This window comes from Colias philodice, chromosome 29 (genome assembly GCF_061535455.1).
Source record: "Colias philodice isolate Cphi_HAF_F1 chromosome 29, ilColPhil1 Martin Lab GWU primary, whole genome shotgun sequence".
Classification (NCBI taxonomy): domain Eukaryota; kingdom Metazoa; phylum Arthropoda; class Insecta; order Lepidoptera; family Pieridae; genus Colias; species Colias philodice.
In genome coordinates this window covers 4,426,520-4,450,660 of record NC_143114.1, presented here as the reverse complement: position 1 = coordinate 4,450,660, position 24,141 = coordinate 4,426,520, and the positions used below count along the sequence as shown (strand labels likewise).

Below are 24,141 nucleotides of genomic sequence, written 5' to 3'. Positions count from 1 at the left end.
GTTTATTTTCCTAAAAAAATTATAAACTTTCGGATCTTGTTATCTTTCGGTGTCATAATATACAGTGTGGAAATTTTCTATGGGCCCTGGAGGGAAAGTACTTGAAATACTGAAGATAGCAAATTTTGCTGAAAGGAAACATTCATTTATTTTTAAAAAGAAATAGAACTGCATTCAAATATTTTTCGAAAATTCACTTGCTTCGACCGGGGTCGAACGAACTAAAAATGTAAATTTTCTTTTTTCAGGTTCAGAAGTATTTGCGTGAGAGAGAAGAAACATATACATACACACAATATATATGGCCATCCTCACAAACTTTCGCATCATCACTACATAGTATAAAACAAAGTTACTTTCTCTGTCCCTATGTCCCTTTGTATGCTTAAATCTTTTAAATTAAGCAACGGATTTTGATGCGGTTTTTTTAATAGATAGAGTGATTCAAGAGGAAGGTTTTAGTATATAATTTATTAGGTTTAAGTCAAAGCGGGCGAAGCCGCGGGTGGTAAGCTAGTATATAATATAAGTAGGATAGGATATTATAGTCACAAGAGCTTAAATATCTACAAAGGCTTAAATATTGTATTGTTCAAATTGTTTAAAAATTAGACAAAAATACTCACATAATTATAAGACACAAGTACTATCGTCAATGCTTTAAAATATACTGAATACTTCAGTAGGTATATTTATAAATATTTCTCGTGCTTGCGTGAAAACCCATTTTGATAGCAATGTAGGTGTGGAAATGTTAAACAAAAAATGTTGTGTGGTTTTATGAAACCACGGTAAAAGTGAAACTAACTTTCCGAACACTGCTTTATACCTACCTACTTGGCAGCCGACCGTCACGCGACATGCGCTACACAGACCAAAAAGTTTGAGACGATGTAATAAAAGTTTCACTTTAACAATACAGTTTATTTTACGACAGAAAAAAGAAATACATATATACTTACTATGTTGAATTTGATATTTTTGATTTTATAGCATTCAATTTATAAATTTATACATAACTATAGCTACCATGTTGAATACGAGGCCTTATCGCTTATACGCGTTCTCTACCAGGCAACCTTTGTTATTAAATATTATTATGAGATATTATTTGAAAAGTGTGTTGATAAACATGAAAACTTCGATTTGGAGAGTGGTAAAATTTAACTTTATTTTAGTGCCTATACGTCTTCCTGCTTCCACGATACTAATTTTTTAAAGTGGAAGAGTGCCATTCATTTTATTACATATATCTGTAAGTATATCATTCCATGCCTTTATTTCCTTATTTTTTTACTAACTGTGCCCCGCGGTTTTACCCGCATTGCTCTGCTCCTGTTGGTCTTAGCGTGATGATATATAGGTAGCATATAGCCTTCCTCGATAAATGAGCTATCCAACACTGAAATAATTTTTCAAATTGAACCAGTAGTTCCTGAGTTTAGCGCGTTCAAACAAACTCTTCAGCCTTATAATATTAGTAAGTATAAATAACAATTAATGCAATATTTCATTTCGTTTTGGCAAGTCAGTGATACCAAAGTGTAATCATGTAATTATTATATACTAGCTTTCCGCCCGCAGCTTCGCCCGCGCAGTCAAAGAAAAACCCGCATAGTTCCCGTTCCCGTGGGATTTCCAGAATTGCGTCATTTTCCCGGGATAAAAAGTAGCCTATGTCCTTTCTCGGGTATCAAAATATATCTATACCAAATTTCATGCAAATTGGTTCAGTAGTTCAGGCGTGATTGAGACAGACAGACAGAGTTACTTTCGCATTTATAATATTAGTATGGATAAGTTGTTCATTGATAACCTTTGACGGTATAGTTAGAATTAAGACGAATTGTGATAGTATTTAAGATAAAAAATAAAATAAACCACATAGACATTTTAAGTATCTAGGAAGGAAGGAATATATGAATAACATGTTATTTTTTTAGGATATTTCTCGCATTAATGGTAACTCCATATTATCTTATATATAAAAATGAATCGCAAAATGTGTTGGTAAGCGCATAACTCGAGAACGGCTGAACCGATTCCGATAATTCTTTTTTTATTATATTCCTTGAAGTACGAGGATGGTTTTTATGTAGAGAAAACGTAAACATGTACCACGGGCGAAGCCGGGGCGGACCGCTAGTATAATATATTGTATACCTATATATCGGTTTTCCTTAAGGGTGTTTGTTCACAATTAATGTGCGAGGAATCAGGAATGTGTTTACTGTTTGTTAATAACCAATCATATTACCAGGATTGAATGATGGAAGACGCGGATTCGAATCCTGTCTCATGATCAATTTTTTTCATTAAAAGTTTATAATAATAATAATTTTAACTATTTTCGCATTTTTATTTACTAGCTTCCTTCTATCTTGTGACTAATGTTTTTTCACAATTTCTTATTAATTGGAAGACATACGTCTTGTTCTGATAATATTAATTAAGTTTCATCAAAATCTGCTCAGTACTTTTGAAGTGATAGAGTTACAAAATATAGTCGAGGAGACGTGCTAAAATTTTAATTTTATTATTAAACTAGCTGCACCGCGCGGTTTTACTCCTGATGGTCGTAGCGTGATGATAAATAGCCTATAACCTTCCTCGATAAATGGGCTAGCTAACACCGAAAGAATTTTTCAAATCGAATCAGTAGTTCCCGAGATTAGCGCGTTCAAACAAACAAACAAACAAACTCTTCAGCTTTATAATATTAGTATAGATTAAAATCAATAAAACTGCATACAAATTTAGAATACTTTTATTTTGTACATTTCTCTATATAAATTACAATTTTATACATTTATATCCATTTTAACTCCTGGATATATTGTGCATATCTTATCTGGCAAGTAAAATGACAAATAGCGTATTTCAAAAGTCAAAAAGTGTCAAATAGACTATCAATGACTTTATCAGCAACTTGTACAACTGGCCCTTAATTACACGCTTTTTATTAGCTTCACCTGTATGTTTGTTTGCAACCGACTTCTTTGGGCGTGATTTTGACCCACTTTAAACGGCCAGATTTCGTTCAAACTTTGTAGATTTATTGAGGACCGATGACAATACACTAATTTGATAAAGCGTGTTTTTTAGTTTTTTTTAACTATTATTTATTTTAAACACGCTTTTATTAGCTTCACCTGTATATGTTTGTAACCGACTCCTTTAGAGCGGCCGTACACGGACTGCTCGAGCGGTCGGTCGATGACTGCTCGAGCTGTCGCTACAAACCGCGCAGTTGACGGCTTGAAGCGGTCGCGACTGCTCGAGCAGTCCGTGTACGGCAGTGAATTAATATCTAGAGTACACCGCGCGGTCGCGGCTTCAAGCCATCGGTCTCAACTGCTTGAAGCAGTCCGTTTACGGCCGCCCTTAGGCTCAATATTGACCCACTTTTAATCCAAACTTTATATTATCAAGGATACATACAATAATTTCATGATTTTGTTTGTCAGTTTTTTTAACAATTATTTATAACATTTAATTTAAAATAAGCATTGTTTCACTTTTTTATACCGGCGGCTCAATATGTATAAAAATTCATTCTATTCTGTTCATTATCTTGTATGAAACGGCCGAAATGCGACATACGCAATTTATATTAATTTTTCCTTAAAAATATAACTACTCAAAGAACTTAGTTTAAAATTTGAATTACACATTATTTATTTTAGAAAGGTACCTATTTATTTATTTATTTGTACCTATAATATTTTATTGAAAATATTGTCATCAGCTCAGATCTCAAATTAATTCGAATGGGTTGTACATTCTCATCTATAACATATAGAGGCATTTAAATCTTTTTCAGTCATAGACAATAGAAAATTATTTAATCTAATTAATACTGGTAACATGAAAGCATAGACAAACATTCACATATTTTCAAACTTTTCATATAAACAAAAATACTAGACACAGTTTAAAAAAGAGTGTGTGTGACAAGCACACATGTCAGAAGTGAAACATCTGTGACAAGATTCAAAGATACTAAAATCGTTGCCTTACTTCATGACGTCGGTATGGCAAAACCGATCATGAAGCATTGAAATTTTACTCTCAACGCACCTAAAGAAGTTTCACTTCAAAAATGTTTTTTTCACTTCAAAAATGTTTTTTTCGACCATAGACCATCACGTTTTCGAGTGATGCGCCCTCAAATGCACTTTCAACCCGGCAATTTGCACGAATCCCTTCCCGCACTCCTTACAAACGTACCTCTTATCATTTGTATGTATTCGCACATGAGTCTCCAAATGTTCTTTCCTCTGAAACCCTTTCACACAAACATGACATTGGTACGGCCTTGTATCCAAATGGCTGACCATATGCCGCTTTAAAAATGTTTTATTTATACACTTAAAATCACAGAGATCACACGCGAACGGCTTATCATTGCGATGTACGGACATCACATGCCATTTTAGGGAGTTATATTTCACGAACGTCTTTGAACACAATTCACAACTGATTTGCAGGGATTTATCATGCACGAACGCTATATGTCGCTTCCTTAGGTACCAGCTTGAGAATGATTCTTGACACTGGGAGCAGTTAAAGTCCCCCTTATGCTTAATACGGTGGTAGGAATACGCTCCATACGTTTTAAACGACATATTACACTTTTGGCACACATAGTCTGTAACTGAATGTTCCAATTTCATATGTTTTCGTAACATGAACTTAGTTAGGAACCCTTTTCCACAGGAATCGCATAGAAACTGCCCAGAATTCAAATGATTCTTGTATACATGTGACAATAAATTGCCGAAGAAAGTAAAACTCTTGTCACATTGTAGGCACGGCGCTTCCGTATCCGTCAATCGGAAGGCGAATATCGAGCACCGCACAACACTATTATAGTTCTGTTTGTGTGTAATAGTGATGTGATCGAGTAAATCGTCCAACGTTTGCATGTCTTTCGGGCATATTTTGCAGGATAGTTGGCTGACTTCGAATTTAACTTTGGTCTCGGTATTAATTGACCGTAGGCAGTTGTCCATTTTAATTTCATAGTGATCGTAGTGATGCTGTTTCAATTCTGAGAACTTTGTGAATACTCGATCGCAGAAGAAACACATATATTTGCTGTATGACCACCGGAAGGGAGTCGCTGTTGAGAACATTATGATCAGTTTGACTATGTTCCGAATGTCTGATGACCTGTACTCCGATGGTTTTTCTATATCTGCAATAAATAAATAAATATTTCAGGACAATTTTCACACACGACACGATCTGATCCCATACTAAGCTTTCGCTTGTGTTATGGAAACCAGATGGTTGATAAATATGCATATATAATTATAAATAAATTCTTATATAGATAATTAATAACCAGACACAGAGCAAACATCATACAAATATTTGCCCTGGGAGGGAATCGAACCCACGACCTCTGGCTTGGAAGGCAGGTCACTACCAACTAAGCCAACCGGTCAGTCAAAACTCAAAATCAAATTAAAAAATTTAAAACGCTTTAATCTTCAATTTTATAGTATCCAAATCCATATAATAAAAATGAATTGCTAAATGTGTTGGTCAGCGCAAAACTCAAGAACGGCTGAACCGATTTCGTTATTTCCTTTTTTATAATAATCCTTCAAGTACGAAAATGGTTCTTATGGAGAGGAAACGGACATAAACCCTATTGATTTTTTTCCGTGGGGATACTACAAAGACGAGAGACTGCCACAATTTGGACGAAATAACCCGGAAATTCATAGTAGCAAAAGAAACCATTAAAAATGATAAAAGGGCATTCAGACATTTAAAAGACAACTTTTTACGATGATGTCGCACTTGCACTGAGCAACAGCGGGGTAGCTACCTTATAGATAGAGCAAGTTTTTAAAAGCCAAACGGAAAACTTTTTTTATGTGATTTTATTTTTTTACGGGCCCTTGAAGTGGTGAACATACTGGGTAATTTTATCTTTCTTGGCATTTAATTCTTTTTTTTATTCCATTCGAAGATCTAACGATAGTAAATGTTACCATACTGAATTGGCCTATCTTTCAGCTTAGCACACAAAAAAAAATCAAGCATCTAGCGCAACAATTGACGTCACCATGAGTGAAAAAATCATCGTACTCGGCGATAGGTGAAAAATTGAAAAAATTGATTCGGATAGCCCTCTAGGTCCTCTACCTCCCAGCTTCCGTTCATCACTACTTTTTGGGACACCCTGTATATAGCCTATAGCGGTGCAATGTGGGTAATACCGCAGAGCACAGCTAAAGTCCAATCGCGGAGCAGGAAGAATTTCGTACAATGACCTCTTTACCTACTGACAGTGGTCACAAACATTTTTAAATGAAGTGCAGTTTACATGAAATATTTAGAGGAGGAAATGTTTTTACTTACTTATTAAATAAATGTCCATTATTCATTTACAATACTTATTAGTTACATTTAATTTTTTTCAATAACCACGATATATTATACGATACGTTTTGTCGTGACTCAAGGTCAATAAAAAAAACACATGCAATCAAGAACAAACCTTACGCTCTCAGCTTAAAGGTGTACAATCCCTGAGGACGGCGGTCATTGCATCTAAGCGAGCAAGACACATTATGGTACGGGAGCTATTAACGTTTTAAAAAAAGTCATTTTAGTATAGTTTTTGATATACTGTTTCTCTTGCTATTTCGGTTAGAGTCCGGGCTGTCTGGTAAAGTAAAAGGTAAAAGGTAAGTAATAACTTTATTACTTATATTATATTATTATTTATTATCCTTTTTTAATACTTATATTGAATAATTAGTAAACTAATATTTTTAATAGATGGTTTCATATTTATTACACTTTTGGGTATTAATATGAATTTGATGATATTTGGTTTTTATCAAGTTTACATTAACGTCCTATTTGAGGTTCGTTGGGAAAAGGAGGCACCATGGTAGATTGTTGCTAAAAAATTGCAAATAGTAAAATGAATATTATACATATTACATAGTATGTATATCCTTCACGGGGACTCATGTTGATGGAATTTCACTTATTTCGATGACATTTTAATGATTTGGAAATAAAAAAATTGCGTTTGGCACCTATTTAACAACGAAAAAAACGTCTTGCAATAAAAAATTATGTCTGATGGATCTATCTAAAGGCAAAAGATTAGAAATTACGCGTTAATAAATGACTTTAAATTACGGATATTTTCCTGTGCAGATAAGATGCGCACTAATAAACGCAACCACTGCGGCCAGCCAGACAGCCCGGACTCTAACCGAAATAGCAAGAGGAACAGTATATCAAAAACCCAACTATACTAAAATTCTCTCTTGTCAACGTTGGTAGCTCCTATACGATTATATTTACGCGGGAGAGACAGTGACAGGTAATAACAGGTTAATGTACGAAATTCTTTCTAGTTCGCGTACGGACTTTTTATGAAATAATATAGTATAGATTAAGATAAGTGCTTATTTACCTTTTTTTAATTCAACTTCTTTGCATTGTTCTTCCTCCTGTTTGATTTTTTTGCATTTTTTATTTTTCATTTTTGTTTTTGGCTTCGATTTTTTCAACTCACTCAAATGTATGTCGTCTTCGGAGTTATCTGAAAATATATTTATTACAATTAATGACTTTTTATGAATAAGTGCTTTTTTATCAAAATTCATTTTTGAAGTGAAACTTCTTTATCGGGGTTAGAAAAAAATTTAGTGTAACATATTTTCGTTACGCGTGACATTTTTCTGGTACGCGCCATCTTTGATTTGACGTATTTCTGTAAAGTTGCATATAGTAAATTATTTTTTGAAAAATAAGGTCATGAAGAAGTTTCACTTCTTAAGTTGTACACACTTACACACACGCACACATTTTTTTTAACAATAGTACAAAAATAGAATGTAATATGATTATTTGAAAACTATTCAGTTTTTAAATTTATACATATTTATGAAATGATATTAAATTCTGAGAGGAAAGGAAAGGAGAGGAGATGATAGGAGATGAGATGAGATGAGAGGAGAGGCTTGCAGCTGTTCAAGCCAAGTGATCTAATATATTGACTTACCTATATCTAATTCTTCTTTTACCGTAGATGTTGATTTGTAGGAGTTTTCTGTAATCATACATGATCCTTTATTTAATAACATGACTCAGAAATGGCTGAAATCTATATCCATAAGGCAAGCTCAAACTATGTCCTTTAAAAGACTTGTATGTGACTACTTTTTAAATCTTGCATTGAATCGGTAAAATTTTTATAGAACTAGCGGTCCGCCCCGGCTTCGCCCGTGGTACATATGAAAAATAGATGTTGGCCGATTCTCAGACTTACCCGATATGCACAGAAAATTTCATGAGAATCGGTCCACCCGTTTCGGAGGAGTATGCAGACTAACATTGTGACACGAGAATTTTATATATAAGACTAGCGGTCCGCCCCGGCTTCGCCCGTGGTACATATGAAAAATAGATGTTGGCCGATTCTCGGACTTACCCGATATGCACAGAAAATTTCATGAGAATCGGTCCACCCGTTTCGGAGGAGTATGCAGACTAACATTGTGACACGAGAATTTTATATGTATACTAGCGGTCCGCCAAGGCTTCGCCCGTGGTACATATAAAAAATAGATGTTGGCCGATTCTCAGACTTACCCGATATGCACAGAAAATTTCATGAGAATCGGTCCACCCGTTTCGGAGGAGTATGCAGACTAACATTGTGACACGAGAATTTTATATATAAGATATATGTAAGAGCGTAATGATATGACGTTATAAAATGAAATACGAATATAATATTTCTTAGATGACTTTACTTGACCAAAGTCAAGACAAGAATGCTTCGCAACTGCTGACGTCCGTTATTTAAATGAAGATAAAAATAACAATTCGAGTTGTGGGAGTGAGCGCAGGTGTTGTGTTGTTTTGATCGATTTTTTGAATATGACATGAAATATTATTATTATTTGATAATTTTTTTTTTGTTCCTTCAGTTACTGCAATCTGTCTCCTTGGGGGACATTCAGCAGTATGCTGGTTGGTGCTTATAATGCTGGCGCGCACGGCATGTGACCTGTGTCACATCCTTATTGTTTCAACAGTAACTGTATTTACTGTGATTGTACGAGGTCTTGGGGTATTTTGCGCTTTAAGCGTCGCGCATTGGACTGATTTGACATAAGTGACCGGGCCAGTGAATTTGGGTGTTGATCTATACGCTCTTTGTACGCTCTAGTATAGCGTACAATTTCTTGTTTTACAGTGGGCATGCGTAGGTCGCGATGTAATAGATCGTTAGGCACGAACCAGGGTGCATTGGTTATCATGCGGAGTGTTTTATTTTGAAACCTTTGTATGATTTCTATGTTTGAATGGGAGGCAGTTCCCCACAGTTGTATGCCATATGTCCAGATGGGCTTGAGTATAGCTTTGTATAAAAGCATTTTATTTTCTAGGGACAGTTGCGACTTTCGTCCAATCAGCCAGAATAGTTTGCGCGTTTGGATGCCAAGTTGTTTCCTCTTGGTGAAGATATGTTTTTTCCAGGTAAGCCTTTTGTCCAAATGCAGCCCAAGGTATCTCACATGATCTGCCTGGGGGATAGCAATGTTGTTCAGCGTGACTGGAGGACAAGAGTCTCTTCGTAAGGTAAATGTTACGTTTACTGACTTTGTTTCATTCGCTTTTATCCGCCACTTTTTAAGCCAGAGGGATATCTCATTTAGGCCTTGTTGGAGTATTTCTGAGGCTATTTTTGGATTGTTATGTGTAGCTAATAGAGCGGTATCATCAGCAAAAGTTCCAGTAACCAAAGATTCAGATGTCGGTAGATCCGCAGTGAAAAGAATGTATAGTATGGGTCCAAGTACGCTGCCTTGCGGAACTCCTGCTTTTATAGGGCAAAGATCTGACAGTGCATCTCCTTGTTGCACTATGAAATGGCGCTGCTGGAGGAATGATACTAATATTCTGAGGTACGTAAATCTGGCGATGAAAAATTAGTGAAATTAAAAAAAAACAACACCAGAATTTGTTGCTTATTTGTTGCTAATTAGTTGCTATAATGAAGATTTTGTTGCTCAACCCGTTCGCTGAAAATCAGCAACAGTTCTAGCTTAACGTTAAGGTAGCGTGAAGAAATCGGAAAAAGGGATGGATCCTTGCAAAATGCAGTTGAATTTGTTGCTAATTTGTTGCTGCATAAAAACAGTGAAAATTTTGAATTTTTTTCATTGGCGCCAAAAATAACACAGGCCACGTCAACTTTACTGTCGATTTTCGGTAGTGAAACATAAAAAAAATTTTTTTGCTCCTCACATCGTTCACTGGCACAGTGTACAGAGCCAGCAACAAAATAGAAACCGGAAGTAGAGTTAATTTTGAAACCGGTTTGCTAGAAAACCGGTTTGTTTGAATAGAATAGAATAGAATAGAATAGAAAAACATTTATTATCGTTGGTGTTTGGTGTTCGGTGTTCAGTGTTCGTTGTTCGTTGTTCGTTGTTCGGTGTTCGGTGTTCGTTGTTCGTTGTTCGTTGTTCGGTGTTCGTTGTTCGTTGTTCGTTGTTCGGTGTTCGGTGTTCGTTGTTCGGTGTTCGGTGTTCGGTGTTCGGTGTTCGTTGTTCGTTGTTCGTTGTTCGGTGTTCGGTGTTCGTTGTTCGTTGTTCGTTGTTCGTTGTTCGTTGTTCGGTGTTCGGTGTTCCGTGTTCGTTGTTCGTTGTTCGTTGTTCGTTGTTCGGTGTTCGGTGTTCGGTGTTCGGTGTTCGGTGTTCGGTGTTCGGTGTTCGGTGTTCGGTGTTCGGTGTTCGGTGTTCGGTGTTTGGTGTTTGAATAGAATAGAATAGAATAGAAAAACATTTATTCCCAAAAAATGATACAGTTCGGTGTTCGGTGTCCGTTGTTCGTTGTTCGTTGTTCGGTGTTCAGTGTTCGGTGTTCAGTGTTCGGTGTTCAGTGTTCGTTGTTCGTCGTCGTTGTTCGTTGTTCGGTGTTCGGTGTTCGTTGTTCGGTGTTCGTTGTTCGTTGTTCGTTGTTCGGTGTTCGTTGTTCGGTGTTCGTTGTTCGTTGTTCGTTGTTCGTTGTTCGGTGTGCGGTGTTCGTTGTTCGTTGTTCGTTGTTCGTTGTTCGTTGTTCGGTGTTCGGTGTTCGGTGTTCGTTGTTCGGTGTTCGGTGTTCGGTGTTCGGTGTTCGGTGTTCGGTGTTCGTTGTTCGTTGTTCGGTGTTCGGTGTTCGGTGTTCGTTGTTCGGTGTTCGGTGTTTGAATAGAATAGAAAAACATTTATTCCCAAAAAATGATACAGTTCGGTGTTCGGTGTTCGGTGTTAGTTGTTCGGTGTTCGGTGTCCGGTGTCCGGTGTCCGGTGTCCAGTGTCCGGTGTCCGGTGTCCGGTGTCCAGTGTCCAGTGTCCGGTGTCCAGTGTCCAGTGTCCGGTGTCCGGTGTTCGGTGTTCGGTGTTCGTTGTTCGTTGTTCGGTGTTCGGTGTTCGTTGTTCGGTGTTCGGTGTTTGAATAGAATAGAATAGAAAAACATTTATTCCCAAAAAATGATACAGTTCGGTGTTCGGTGTTCGGTGTTAGTTGTTCGGTGTTCGGTGTTCGGTGTCCGGTGTCCGGTGTCCGGTGTCCGGTGTCCGGTGTCCGGTGTCCGGTGTCCGGTGTCCGGTGTCCAGTGTCCGGTGTCCGGTGTCCGGTGTCCAGTGTCCGGTGTCCGGTGTCCAGTGTCCAGTGTCCGGTGTCCGGTGTCCGGTGTTCGTTGTTCGTTGTTCGTTGTTCGTTGTTCGTTGTTCGTTGTTCGTTGTTCGTTGTTCGTTGTTCGTTGTTCGTTGTTCGTTGTTCGTTGTTCGTTGTTCGGCAATGTACTACTACTACTACATAGTTTATAATATGTGTGAAAGAGATGGGTAGACATCCAGAAACCTACTTAGTCGTAACAGCCGATATGTCATAACATTGCAACAAGCGGCGGCTTCGACGTGATTCCCAAATCATTGAAGCCGTATAGCGAACGTCAGTGGTGATAAGGAGAGCAGCGCTACATCGGAGTGTCCCGTAATGTCCGTAATGTGTGCGTGTATGGTTTAGCGGCGCGGCGGGCCTGCAGGGGCGGCGGGGGCAGCGGGGGGAGGGGCGGCGGGCCCCGCGGCGGGCACGCGCGCGCGCCTGCTGGAGCTGGAGCACGAGGCGGGCCGCAGCACGCCCGCCGCCGGCACGCCCGCGCACCGACACACGCACGTACGCACGCTTACTTGTAACGCACCAACCCCCCCACGAACTGTTGCGTGTTGCTCCCGACTTAACTATACGAAGTTACTTTGACAGTGTGAATATGTAGTTGAAACTGTTTGTAATACATTTATGGGAATTTTGACACTTTAAAAATATGTTACATGAAGATAAGTGTGTAAGTCGGGAGCAATGTATATTAAAATATTTCTTCCTTCCACGGAAAACGGGTTACCTAGTATGTAAAAGGAAATAAATAATACTAAGCTTGCGATTTCTATGCTGTTCCCCTAATGACTAATAACAATAAAATTTCCGACATCCTCTTATTATTTATAATACCAGTACACGTAAGACACGATTATCTTGTTCTTTTTAATGGAATGTTTACACGATAACATATTATATACGATTCTTAGTACACATCATACCGTTTTAAATACATAATATATTCGATACATTTACTCAGTGTAATGGTGCTTTTTGTTTCCTACACATAATGCTTTGTATGTTTTGTATTGTTTGGTGTGTGCATGCAACGCTTTCTGGGTCACTAATTTTTGCCTGTAGAAATAAAAAGGATCGACTTTGTATGGCAGTTACCTTTTTTTAAATTAGGAATAAGGAATTAGCTGGTCTCAAATGGTACTAGTGATGAATTTCTGCACAACGTATAATGTACTTTGAAACTTTTATTATTTATAGTTTTGCATAATAATAGCAATTTATCATTCGCAAGTACATAGATAGATCCATTTGCGTCGATTATTTTATTGCTTATTGTCTGCAAAGGTACATTAGACTTGTGTGCTGTAATTTCCCACTTCAATCCTTATTTTATGTTTCGCATATTAAAAAAGAAAAAAATCAAATTTATCTTACAATAGTTTTTCATAGATATTCTTTATTGGCTGATACTTTCAATGTCGTATGTGAAACATAAAATTAGGTCAATCACTATTGTCCATTTAGCTTATGTAATATAATTCCTCTTTCCATAGAGCACAGAGCCTCTGGATTTTTCTGACAATCCCGAGTACGAGCCGGAATTCAAATTCTTCGATTCGAAGCTATTGAAAGCAGTGAAACAAGGGGATTCGAATGTCTATGATTTTTTTCGTCTCCTTGCGCTATGTCATACTGTGATGCCGGAACAAAAGAATGGACGTCTCGAATATCAAGTAAGGGCTTAATAATTACATTCAAATAGTTTTTATAAATATGTATAATTATCCTCTATAAATGTTAAAGTACGTGCATGTTATTAAGAAGTAATCGAACATAGAGCATGTCTTAAACATCAATACAATATTTTTTACGTTTTTCCAGGCCCAATCGCCAGACGAAGCGGCGTTAGTGTCAGCCGCGAGGAATTTCGGTTTTGTGTTCAGAGAGCGGTCGCCTAATACTATTACTATAGAAGTTATGGGTAAAACAGAGGTGGGTCAACCTTTCTATACATTTTGCAAATAAAAATATTTTTTTATCTTTATTGTCCAAAGTTTTAATATAAATATGAATTTATGCCTAAAAGGGCCACTTCAGTTGATGTAGTATTTTTTGTGTAATCTTTCATAATATAATAAGATTTGATTTTGTTTGCAGGTGTACGAGTTGTTGTGTATATTAGATTTTAATAATGTAAGGAAGAGAATGTCAGTGATATTGAAGAAGGATGGTGAAATTAGGTTATATACTAAAGGTGCTGATAATGTTATCTACGACAGGTTAAAAAGTAATTGTCAAGATGAAGTTAAATCTAAAACACAGGAGCATTTAAATGTAAGTATTGTTTATTAATTTTATTTTATTCGTTCGTTTAGTTGTTCGGTGTTCGGTGTTCGGTGTTTGAATAGAATAGAATAGAAAAACATTTATTCCCAAAAAATGATACAGTTCGGTGTTCGGTGTTCGGTGTTCGTTGTTCGGTGTTCGGTGTCCGGTGTCCGTTGTTCGTTGTTCGTTGTTCGTTGTTCGGTGTTCGGTGTTCGGTGTTTGAATAGAATAGAATAGAAAAACATTTATTCCCAAAAAATGATACAGTTCGGTGTTCGGTGTTCGTTGTTCGTTGTTCGTTGTTCGTTGTTCGTTGTTCGTTGTTCGGTGTTCGGTGTTTGAATAGAATAGAATAGAAAAACATTTATTCCCAAAAAATGATACAGTTCGGTGTTCGGTGTTAGTTGTTCGGTGTTCGGTGTCCGGTGTCCGGTGTCCGGTGTCCGGTGTCCAGTGTCCAGTGTCCGGTGTCCGGTGTCCAGTGTCCGGTGTCCAGTGTCCAGTGTCCGGTGTCCGGTGTTCGGTGTTCGTTGTTCGGTGTTCGTTGTCCGTTGTCCGTTGTCCGTTGTCCGTTGTCCGTTGTTCGTTGTTCGGTGTTCGTTGTTCGTTGTTCGTTGTTCGGTGTTCGGTGTTCGTTGTTCGGTGTTCGGTGTTCGGTGTTCGTTGTTCGTTGTTCGGTGTTCGTTGTTCGGTGTTCGGTGTTCGTTGTTCGTTGTTCGTTGTTCGTTGTTCGTTGTTCGTTGTTCGTTGTTCGTTGTTCGTTGTTCGTTGTTCGTTGTTCGTTGTTCGTTGTTCGTTGTTCGTTGTTCGTTGTTCGTTGTTCGTTGTTCGTTGTTCGTTGTTCGTTTTTCGTTTTTCGTTGTTCGTTGTTCGTTGTTCGTTGTTCGTTGTTCGTTGTTCGTTGTTCGTTGTTCGTTGTTCGTTGTTCGTTGTTCGTTGTTCGTTGTTCGTTGTTCGTTGTTCGGTGTTCGGTGTTCGGTGTTCGGTGTTTGAATAGAATAGAATAGAAAAACATTTATTCCCAAAAAATGATACAGTTCGGTGTTCGGTGTTCGGTGTTCGTTGTTCGGTGTTCGGTGTCCGGTGTCCGTTGTTCGTTGTTCGTTGTTCGTTGTTCGTTGTTCGTTGTTCGGTGTTCGGTGTTCGGTGTTTGAATAGAATAGAATAGAAAAACATTTATTCCCAAAAAATGATACAGTTCGGTGTTCGGTGTTCGGTGTTCGTTGTTCGTTGTTCGTTGTTCGTTGTTCGTTGTTCGTTGTTCGGTGTTTGAATAGAATAGAATAGAAAAACATTTATTCCCAAAAAATGATACAGTTCGGTGTTAGTTGTTCGGTGTTCGGTGTCCGGTGTCCGGTGTCCGGTGTCCGGTGTCCGGTGTCCAGTGTCCAGTGTCCGGTGTCCGGTGTCCAGTGTCCAGTGTCCAGTGTCCAGTGTCCAGTGTTCGGTGTTCGTTGTTCGTTGTTCGGTGTTCGTTGTCCGTTGTCCGTTGTCCGTTGTTCGTTGTTCGGTGTTCGTTGTTCGTTGTTCGGTGTTCGGTGTTCGTTGTTCGGTGTTCGGTGTTCGGTGTTCGGTGTTCGGTGTTCGTTGTTCGGTGTTCGGTGTTCGGTGTTCGTTGTTCGGTGTTCGGTGTTCGTTGTTCGTTGTTCGTTGTTCGTTGTTCGTTGTTCGTTGTTCGTTCGTTGTTGAATAGAATAGAATAGAAAAACATTTATTCCCAAAAAATGATACAGTTCGGTGTTCGGTGTTAGTTGTTCGGTGTTCGGTGTCCGGTGTCCGGTGTCCGGTGTCCAGTGTCTGGTGTCCGGTGTCCGGTGTCCAGTGTCCGGTGTCCAGTGTCCAGTGTCCAGTGTCCAGTGTCCAGTGTCCAGTGTCCGGTGTTCGGTGTCCGGTGTCCGGTGTTCGTTGTTCGTTGTTCGGTGTTCGTTGTCCGTTGTCCGTTGTTCGTTGTTCGTTGTTCGGTGTTCGTTGTTCGTTGTTCGGTGTTCGTTGTTCGGTGTTCGGTGTTCGTTGTTCGTTGTTCGTTGTTCGTTGTTCGTTGTTCGTTGTTCGTTGTTCGTTGTTCGTTGTTCGGTGTTCGGTGTTTGAATAGAATAGAATAGAAAAACATTTATTCCCAAAAAATGATACAGTTCGGTGTTCGGTGTTAGTTGTTCGGTGTTCGGTGTCCGGTGTCCGGTGTCCGGTGTCCAGTGTCCGGTGTCCGGTGTCCGGTGTCCAGTGTCCAGTGTCCAGTGTCCGGTGTTCGGTGTTCGTTGTTCGTTGTTCAGTGTTCGGTGTTCGGTGTTCGTTGTTCGGTGTTCGGTGTTCGGTGTTCGGTGTTCGGTGTTCGGTGTTCGGTGTTCGTTGTTCGTTGTTCGTTGTTCGTTGTTCGGTGTTCGGTGTTCGTTGTTCGGTGTTCGGTGTTCGGTGTTCGTTGTTCGTTGTTCGTTGTTCGTTGTTCGTTGTTCGTTGTTCGTTGTTCGTTGTTCGTTGTTCGTTGTTCGTTGTTCGTTGTTCGTTGTTCGTTGTTCGTTGTTCGTTGTTCGTTGTTCGTTGTTCGTTGTTCGTTGTTCGTTGTTCGTTGTTCGGTGTTCGGTGTTCGGTGTTTGAATAGAATAGAATAGAAAAACATTTATTCCCAAAAAATGATACAGTTCGGTGTTCGGTGTTCGTTGTTCGGTGTTCGATGTCCGGTGTCCGTTGTTCGTTGTTCGTTGTTCGGTGTTCGGTGTTTGAATAGAATAGAATAGAAAAACATTTATTCCCAAAAAATGATACAGTTCGGTGTTCGGTGTTCGGTGTTCGTTGTTCGTTGTTCGTTGTTCGTTGTTCGTTGTTCGTTGTTCGTTGTTCGGTGTTCGGTGTTTGAATAGAATAGAATAGAAAAACATTTATTCCCAAAAAATGATACAGTTCGGTGTTCGGTGTTCGGTGTCCGGTGTCCGGTGTCCAGTGTCCGGTGTCCGGTGTCCAGTGTCCAGTGTCCGGTGTCCAGTGTCCAGTGTCCAGTGTCCGGTGTCCGGTGTTCGGTGTTCGTTGTTCGGTGTTCGTTGTTCGTTGTCCGTTGTCCGTTGTTCGTTGTTCGTTGTTCGGTGTTCGTTGTTCGTTGTTCGTTGTTCGGTGTTCGTTGTTCGGTGTTCGGTGTTCGGTGTTCGGTGTTCGTTGTTCGTTGTTCGTTGTTCGGTGTTCGGTGTTCGTTGTTCGGTGTTCGGTGTTCGGTGTTCGGTGTTCGTTGTTCGTTGTTCGTTGTTCGTTGTTCGTTGTTCGTTGTTCGTTGTTCGTTGTTCGTTGTTCGTTGTTCGTTGTTCGTTGTTCGTTGTTCGTTGTTCGTTGTTCGTTGTTCGTTGTTCGTTGTTCGTTGTTCGTTGTTCGTTTTTCGTTTTTCGTTGTTCGTTGTTCGTTGTTCGTTGTTCGTTGTTCGTTGTTCGTTGTTCGTTGTTCGTTGTTCGTTGTTCGTTGTTCGTTGTTCGTTGTTCGGTGTTCGGTGTTCGGTGTTCGGTGTTTGAATAGAATAGAATAGAAAAACATTTATTCCCAAAAAATGATACAGTTCGGTGTTCGGTGTTCGGTGTTCGTTGTTCGGTGTTCGGTGTCCGGTGTCCGTTGTTCGTTGTTCGTTGTTCGTTGTTCGTTGTTCGTTGTTCGGTGTTCGGTGTTCGGTGTTTGAATAGAATAGAATAGAAAAACATTTATTCCCAAAAAATGATACAGTTCGGTGTTCGGTGTTCGGTGTTCGTTGTTCGTTGTTCGTTGTTCGTTGTTCGTTGTTCGGTGTTTGAATAGAATAGAATAGAAAAACATTTATTCCCAAAAAATGATACAGTTCGGTGTTCGGTGTTCGGTGTTAGTTGTTCGGTGTTCGGTGTCCGGTGTCCGGTGTCCGGTGTCCGGTGTCCAGTGTCCAGTGTCCGGTGTCCGGTGTCCAGTGTCCAGTGTCCAGTGTCCAGTGTCCAGTGTTCGGTGTTCGTTGTTCGTTGTTCGGTGTTCGTTGTCCGTTGTCCGTTGTTCGTTGTTCGGTGTTCGTTGTTCGTTGTTCGGTGTTCGGTGTTCGTTGTTCGGTGTTCGGTGTTCGGTGTTCGGTGTTCGGTGTTCGTTGTTCGGTGTTCGGTGTTCGTTGTTCGGTGTTCGGTGTTCGTTGTTCGTTGTTCGTTGTTCGTTGTTCGTTGTTCGTTGTTCGTTGTTCGTTGTTCGTTGTTCGTTGTTCGTTGTTCGTTGTTCGTTGTTCGTTGTTCGTTGTTCGTTGTTCGTTGTTCGTTGTTCGGTGTTCGGTGTTCGGTGTTTGAATAGAATAGAATAGAAAAACATTTATTTCCAAAAAATGATACAGTTCGGTGTTCGGTGTTCGGTGTTCGTTGTTCGGTGTTCGGTGTCCGGTGTCCGTTGTTCGTTGTTCGTTGTTCGTTGTTCGGTGTTCGGTGTTTGGTGTTTGAATAGAATAGAATAGAAAAACATTTATTCCCAAAAAATGATACAGTTCGGTGTTCGGTGTTCGGTGTTCGTTGTTCGTTGTTCGTTGTTCGTTGTTCGTATTTCGGTGTTCGGTGTTCGGTGTTCGTTGTTCGTTGTTCGGTGTTCGGTGTCCGGTGTCCGGTGTCCAGTGTCCGGTGTCCGGTGTCCGGTGTCCAGTGTCCGGTGTCCAGTGTCCAGTGTCCGGTGTCCGGTGTTCGTTGTTCGTTGTTCGGTGTTCGTTGTTCGTTGTCCGTTGTCCGTTGTTCGTTGTTCGGTGTTCGTTGTTCGTTGTTCGGTGTTCGGTGTTCGTTGTTCGGTGTTCGGTGTTCGGTGTTCGGTGTTCGTTGTTCGTTGTTCGTTGTTCGTTGTTCGTTGTTCGTTGTTCGTTGTTCGTTGTTCGTTGTTCGTTGTTCGTTGTTCGTTGTTCGTTGTTGAATAGAATAGAATAGAAAAACATTTATTCCCAAAAAATGATACAGTTCGGTGTTCGGTGTTAGTTGTTCGGTGTTCGGTGTCCGGTGTCCGGTGTCCGGTGTCCAGTGTCTGGTGTCCGGTGTCCGGTGTCCAGTGTCCGGTGTCCAGTGTCCAGTGTCCAGTGTCCAGTGTCCAGTGTCCAGTGTCCGGTGTTCGGTGTCCGGTGTCCGGTGTTCGTTGTTCGTTGTTCGGTGTTCGTTGTCCGTTGTCCGTTGTTCGTTGTTCGTTGTTCGTTGTTCGTTGTTCGTTGTTCGTTGTTCGTTGTTCGTTGTTCGTTGTTCGTTGTTCGGTGTTCGGTGTTCGGTGTTTGAATAGAATAGAATAGAAAAACATTTATTCCCAAAAAATGATACAGTTCGGTGTTCGGTGTTCGGTGTTCGTTGTTCGGTGTTCGGTGTCCGGTGTCCGTTGTTCGTTGTTCGTTGTTCGTTGTTCGGTGTTCGGTGTTTGGTGTTTGAATAGAATAGAATAGAAAAACATTTATTCCCAAAAAATGATACAGTTCGGTGTTCGGTGTTCGGTGTTCGTTGTTCGTTGTTCGTTGTTCGTTGTTCGTATTTCGGTGTTCGGTGTTCGGTGTTCGTTGTTCGTTGTTCGGTGTCCGGTGTCCGGTGTCCAGTGTCCGGTGTCCGGTGTCCGGTGTCCAGTGTCCGGTGTCCGGTGTCCAGTGTCCAGTGTCCGGTGTCCGGTGTTCGTTGTTCGTTGTTCGGTGTTCGTTGTTCGTTGTCCGTTGTCCGTTGTTCGTTGTTCGGTGTTCGTTGTTCGTTGTTCGGTGTTCGGTGTTCGTTGTTCGGTGTTCGGTGTTCGGTGTTCGGTGTTCGTTGTTCGTTGTTCGTTGTTCGTTGTTCGTTGTTCGTTGTTCGTTGTTCGTTGTTCGTTGTTCGTTGTTCGTTGTTGAATAGAATAGAATAGAAAAACATTTATTCCCAAAAAATGATACAGTTCGGTGTTCGGTGTTAGTTGTTCGGTGTTCGGTGTCCGGTGTCCGGTGTCCGGTGTCCAGTGTCTGATGTCCGGTGTCCGGTGTCCAGTGTCCGGTGTCCAGTGTCCAGTGTCCAGTGTCCAGTGTCCAGTGTCCAGTGTCCGGTGTTCGGTGTCCGGTGTCCGGTGTTCGTTGTTCGTTGTTCGGTGTTCGTTGTCCGTTGTCCGTTGTTCGTTGTTCGTTGTTCGGTGTTCGTTGTTCGTTGTTCGGTGTTCGTTGTTCGGTGTTCGGTGTTCGTTGTTCGTTGTTCGTTGTTCGTTGTTCGTTGTTCGTTGTTCGTTGTTCGTTGTTCGTTGTTCGTTGTTCGTTGTTCGGTGTTCGGTGTTCGGTGTTTGAATAGAATAGAATAGAAAAACATTTATTCCCAAAAAATGATACAGTTCGGTGTTCGGTGTTCGGTGTTCGGTGTTCGGTGTCCGGTGTCCGGTGTCCAGTGTCCGGTGTCCGGTGTCCGGTGTCCAGTGTCCGGTGTCCAGTGTCCAGTGTCCGGTGTCCGGTGTTCGTTGTTCGTTGTTCGGTGTTCGTTGTTCGTTGTCCGTTGTCCGTTGTTCGTTGTTCGGTGTTCGTTGTTCGTTGTTCGGTGTTCGTTGTTCGTTGTTCGGTGTCCGGTGTCCAGTGTCCGGTGTCCAGTGTCCAGTGTCCGGTGTCCGGTGTTCGTTGTTCGTTGTTCGGTGTTCGTTGTCCGTTGTCCGTTGTTCGTTGTTCGGTGTTCGTTGTTCGTTGTTCGGTGTTCGGTGTTCGTTGTTCGGTGTTCGGTGTTCGGTGTTCGTTGTTCGTTGTTCGTTGTTCGTTGTTCGTTGTTCGGTGTTCGGTGTTTGAATAGAATAGAATAGAAAAACATTTATTCCCAAAAAATGATACAGTTCGGTGTTCGGTGTTAGTTGTTCGGTGTTCGGTGTCCGGTGTCCGGTGTCCAGTGTCCAGTGTCCGGTGTCCGGTGTCCGGTGTCCAGTGTCCAGTGTCCAGTGTCCGGTGTTCGGTGTTCGTTGTTCGTTGTTCAGTGTTCGGTGTTCGGTGTTCGTTGTTCGGTGTTCGGTGTTCGGTGTTCGGTGTTCGGTGTTCGGTGTTCGGTGTTCGGTGTTCGGTGTTCGTTGTTCGTTGTTCGTTGTTCGTTGTTCGGTGTTCGGTGTTCGTTGTTCGGTGTTCGGTGTTCGGTGTTCGTTGTTCGTTGTTCGTTGTTCGTTGTTCGTTGTTCGTTGTTCGTTGTTCGTTGTTCGTTGTTCGTTGTTCGTTGTTCGTTGTTCGTTGTTCGTTGTTCGTTGTTCGTTGTTCGTTGTTCGTTGTTCGTTGTTCGTTGTTCGTTGTTCGTTGTTCGTTGTTCGTTGTTCGTTGTTCGTTGTTCGTTGTTCGTTGTTCGTTGTTCGTTGTTCGGTGTTCGGTGTTCGGTGTTTGAATAGAATAGAATAGAAAAACATTTATTCCCAAAAAATGATACAGTTCGGTGTTCGGTGTTCGTTGTTCGGTGTTCGATGTCCGGTGTCCGTTGTTCGTTGTTCGTTGTTCGTTGTTCGGTGTTCGGTGTTTGAATAGAATAGAATAGAAAAACATTTATTCCCAAAAAATGATACAGTTCGGTGTTCGGTGTTCGTTGTTCGTTGTTCGTTGTTCGTTGTTCGTTGTTCGTTGTTCGGTGTTCGGTGTTTGAATAGAATAGAATAGAAAAACATTTATTCCCAAAAAATGATACAGTTCGGTGTTCGGTGTTCGGTGTCCGGTGTCCGGTGTCCAGTGTCCGGTGTCCGGTGTCCAGTGTCCAGTGTCCAGTGTCCGGTGTCCAGTGTCCAGTGTCCAGTGTCCGGTGTCCGGTGTTCGGTGTTCGTTGTTCGGTGTTCGTTGTTCGTTGTCCGTTGTCCGTTGTTCGTTGTTCGTTGTTCGGTGTTCGTTGTTCGTTGTTCGTTGTTCGGTGTTCGGTGTTCGTTGTTCGGTGTTCGGTGTTCGGTGTTCGTTGTTCGTTGTTCGTTGTTCGGTGTTCGGTGTTCGTTGTTCGGTGTTCGGTGTTCGGTGTTCGTTGTTCGTTGTTCGTTGTTCGTTGTTCGTTGTTCGTTGTTCGTTGTTCGTTGTTCGTTGTTCGTTGTTCGTTGTTCGTTGTTCGTTGTTCGTTGTTCGTTGTTCGTTGTTCGTTGTTCGTTGTTCGGTGTTCGGTGTTCGGTGTTCGGTGTTTGAATAGAATAGAATAGAAAAACATTTATTCCCAAAAAATGATACAGTTCGGTGTTCGGTGTTCGGTGTTCGGTGTTCGTTGTTCGGTGTCCGGTGTCCGTTGTTCGTTGTTCGTTGTTCGTTGTTCGGTGTTCGTTGTTCGTTGTTCGTTGTTCGTTGTTCGTTGTTCGGTGTTCGGTGTTCGGTGTTCGGTGTTCGGTGTTTGAATAGAATAGAATAGAAAAACATTTATTCCCAAAAAATGATACAGTTCGGTGTTCGGTGTTCGGTGTTCGGTGTTCGTTGTTCGGTGTCCGGTGTCCGTTGTTCGTTGTTCGTTGTTCGTTGTTCGTTGTTCGTTGTTCGGTGTTCGTTGTTCGTTGTTCGTTGTTCGTTGTTCGGTGTTCGGTGTTCGGTGTTCGGTGTTTGAATAGAATAGAATAGAAAAACATTTATTCCCAAAAAATGATACAGTTCGGTGTTCGGTGTTCGGTGTTCGTTGTTCGTTGTTCGTTGTTCGTTGTTCGTATTTCGGTGTTCGGTGTTCGGTGTTCGGTGTTCGGTGTTCGTTGTTCGTTGTTCGGTGTTCGGTGTTCGTTGTTCGGTGTTCGGTGTTTGAATAGAATAGAATAGAAAAACATTTATTCCCAAAAAATGATACAGTTCGGTGTTCGGTGTTCGGTGTTAGTTGTTCGGTGTTCGGTGTCCGGTGTCCGGTGTCCGGTGTCCGGTGTCCGGTGTCCAGTGTCCGGTGTCCGGTGTCCGGTGTCCAGTGTCCGGTGTCCAGTGTCCAGTGTCCAGTGTCCGGTGTTCGTTGTTCGTTGTTCGGTGTTTGTTGTTCGTTGACATTTATTCCCAAAAAATGATACAGTTCGGTGTTCGGTGTTCGGTGTTCAATGTTCGTTGTTCGTTGTTCGTTGTTCGGTGTCCGGTGTCCGGTGTCCAGTGTCCGGTGTCCGGTGTCCAGTGTCCGGTGTCCAGTGTCCAGTGTCCAGTGTCCGGTGTTCGGTGTTCGTTGTTCGTTGTTCGGTGTTCGTTGTCCGTTGTCCGTTGTCCGTTGTCCGTTGTCCGTTGTTCGTTGTTCGTTGTTCGGTGTTCGGTGTTCGTTGTTCGGTGTTCGGTGTTCGGTGTTCGGTGTTCGTTGTTCGGTGTTCGGTGTTCGTTGTTCGGTGTTCGGTGTTCGTTGTTCGTTGTTCGTTGTTCGTTGTTCGTTGTTCGTTGTTCGTTGTTCGTTGTTCGTTGTTCGTTGTTCGTTGTTCGTTGTTCGTTGTTCGTTGTTCGTTGTTCGTTGTTCGTTGTTCGGTGTTCGGTGTTCGGTGTTCGGTGTTTGAATAGAATAGAATAGAAAAACATTTATTCCCAAAAAATGATACAGTTCGGTGTTCGGTGTTCGGTGTTCGTTGTTCGTTGGTGTTCGGTGTCCGTTGTTCGTTGTTCGTTGTTCGTTGTTCGGTGTTCGGTGTTCGGTGTTTGAATAGAATAGAATAGAAAAACATTTATTCCCAAAAAATGATACAGTTCGGTGTTCGGTGTTCGGTGTTCGTTGTTCGTTGTTCGTTGTTCGTTGTTCGTTGTTCGTTGTTCGTTGTTCGTTGTTCGTTGTTCGTTGTTCGTTGTTCGTTGTTCGTTGTTCGGTGTTCGGTGTTCGGTGTTTGAATAGAATAGAATAGAAAAACATTTATTCCCAAAAAATGATACAGTTCGGTGTTCGGTGTTCGGTGTTCGTTGTTCGGTGTTCGGTGTCCGGTGTCCGTTGTTCGTTGTTCGTTGTTCGTTGTTCGGTGTTCGGTGTTTGAATAGAATAGAATAGAAAAACATTTATTCCCAAAAAATGATACAGTTCGGTGTTCGGTGTTCGGTGTTCGTTGTTCGTTGTTCGTTGTTCGTTGTTCGTTGTTCGTTGTTCGTTGTTCGGTGTTCGGTGTTTGAATAGAATAGAATAGAAAAACATTTATTCCCAAAAAATGATACAGTTCGGTGTTCGGTGTTCGTTGTTCGTTGTTCGTTGTTCGTTGTTCGTTGTTCGTTGTTCGTTGTTCGTTGTTCGGTGTTCGGTGTTTGAATAGAATAGAATAGAAAAACATTTATTCCCAAAAAATGATACAGTTCGGTGTTCGGTGTTAGTTGTTCGGTGT

General features: G+C 41.2%; 2 protein-coding genes and 1 long non-coding RNA gene across 3 annotated transcripts in view; 1 reads left to right on the top strand and 2 right to left on the bottom strand.

The window, feature by feature from the left end:
• Positions 1–2,751: 2,751 nt before the first annotated feature.
• The window catches only part of LOC149475919 (uncharacterized), a 76,425-nt gene continuing 55,035 nt past the window's right edge, over positions 2,752–24,141 (bottom strand). Inside the window, exon 2 of the long non-coding RNA XR_016317975.1 lies at positions 2,752–2,966. This is a non-coding gene — a long non-coding RNA (uncharacterized LOC149475919). The remainder of the gene's footprint in view (positions 2,967–24,141) is intronic.
• Positions 2,752–24,141, bottom strand: part of LOC149475922 (uncharacterized) — a 37,208-nt gene continuing 15,818 nt past the window's right edge. The window contains exons 3-5 of the mRNA XM_089712868.1: positions 8,045–8,092; positions 7,454–7,582; positions 2,752–5,200 (exon numbers count right to left, since the gene is read on the bottom strand). Coding sequence (XP_089568994.1) covers positions 4,146–5,200; positions 7,454–7,582; positions 8,045–8,092 — 1,232 coding nt within the window. The 3' untranslated portion in view covers positions 2,752–4,145. The remainder of the gene's footprint in view (positions 5,201–7,453; positions 7,583–8,044; positions 8,093–24,141) is intronic.
• On the top strand, positions 9,589–14,004 carry LOC149475923 (phospholipid-transporting ATPase ID-like). Its single transcript, XM_089712465.1, has 5 exons — positions 9,589–9,630; positions 12,064–12,213; positions 13,206–13,385; positions 13,534–13,644; positions 13,810–14,004. The coding sequence occupies exons 1-5, from the start codon at positions 9,589–9,591 to the stop codon at positions 14,002–14,004; spliced, it is 678 nt and encodes a 225-aa protein (XP_089568591.1).

Coding starts and splice junctions, on each gene's coding strand:
- LOC149475923 (XM_089712465.1), top strand. CDS start 9,589: ATGTTGTTCAGCGTGACTGGAGGACAAGAGTCTCTTCGTAAG. Junction 12,214..13,205: donor CCGCGCACCGACACACGCAC/GTACGCACGCTT, acceptor CTCTTTCCATAG/AGCACAGAGCCTCTGGATTT. Junction 13,386..13,533: donor ATGGACGTCTCGAATATCAA/GTAAGGGCTTAA, acceptor ACGTTTTTCCAG/GCCCAATCGCCAGACGAAGC.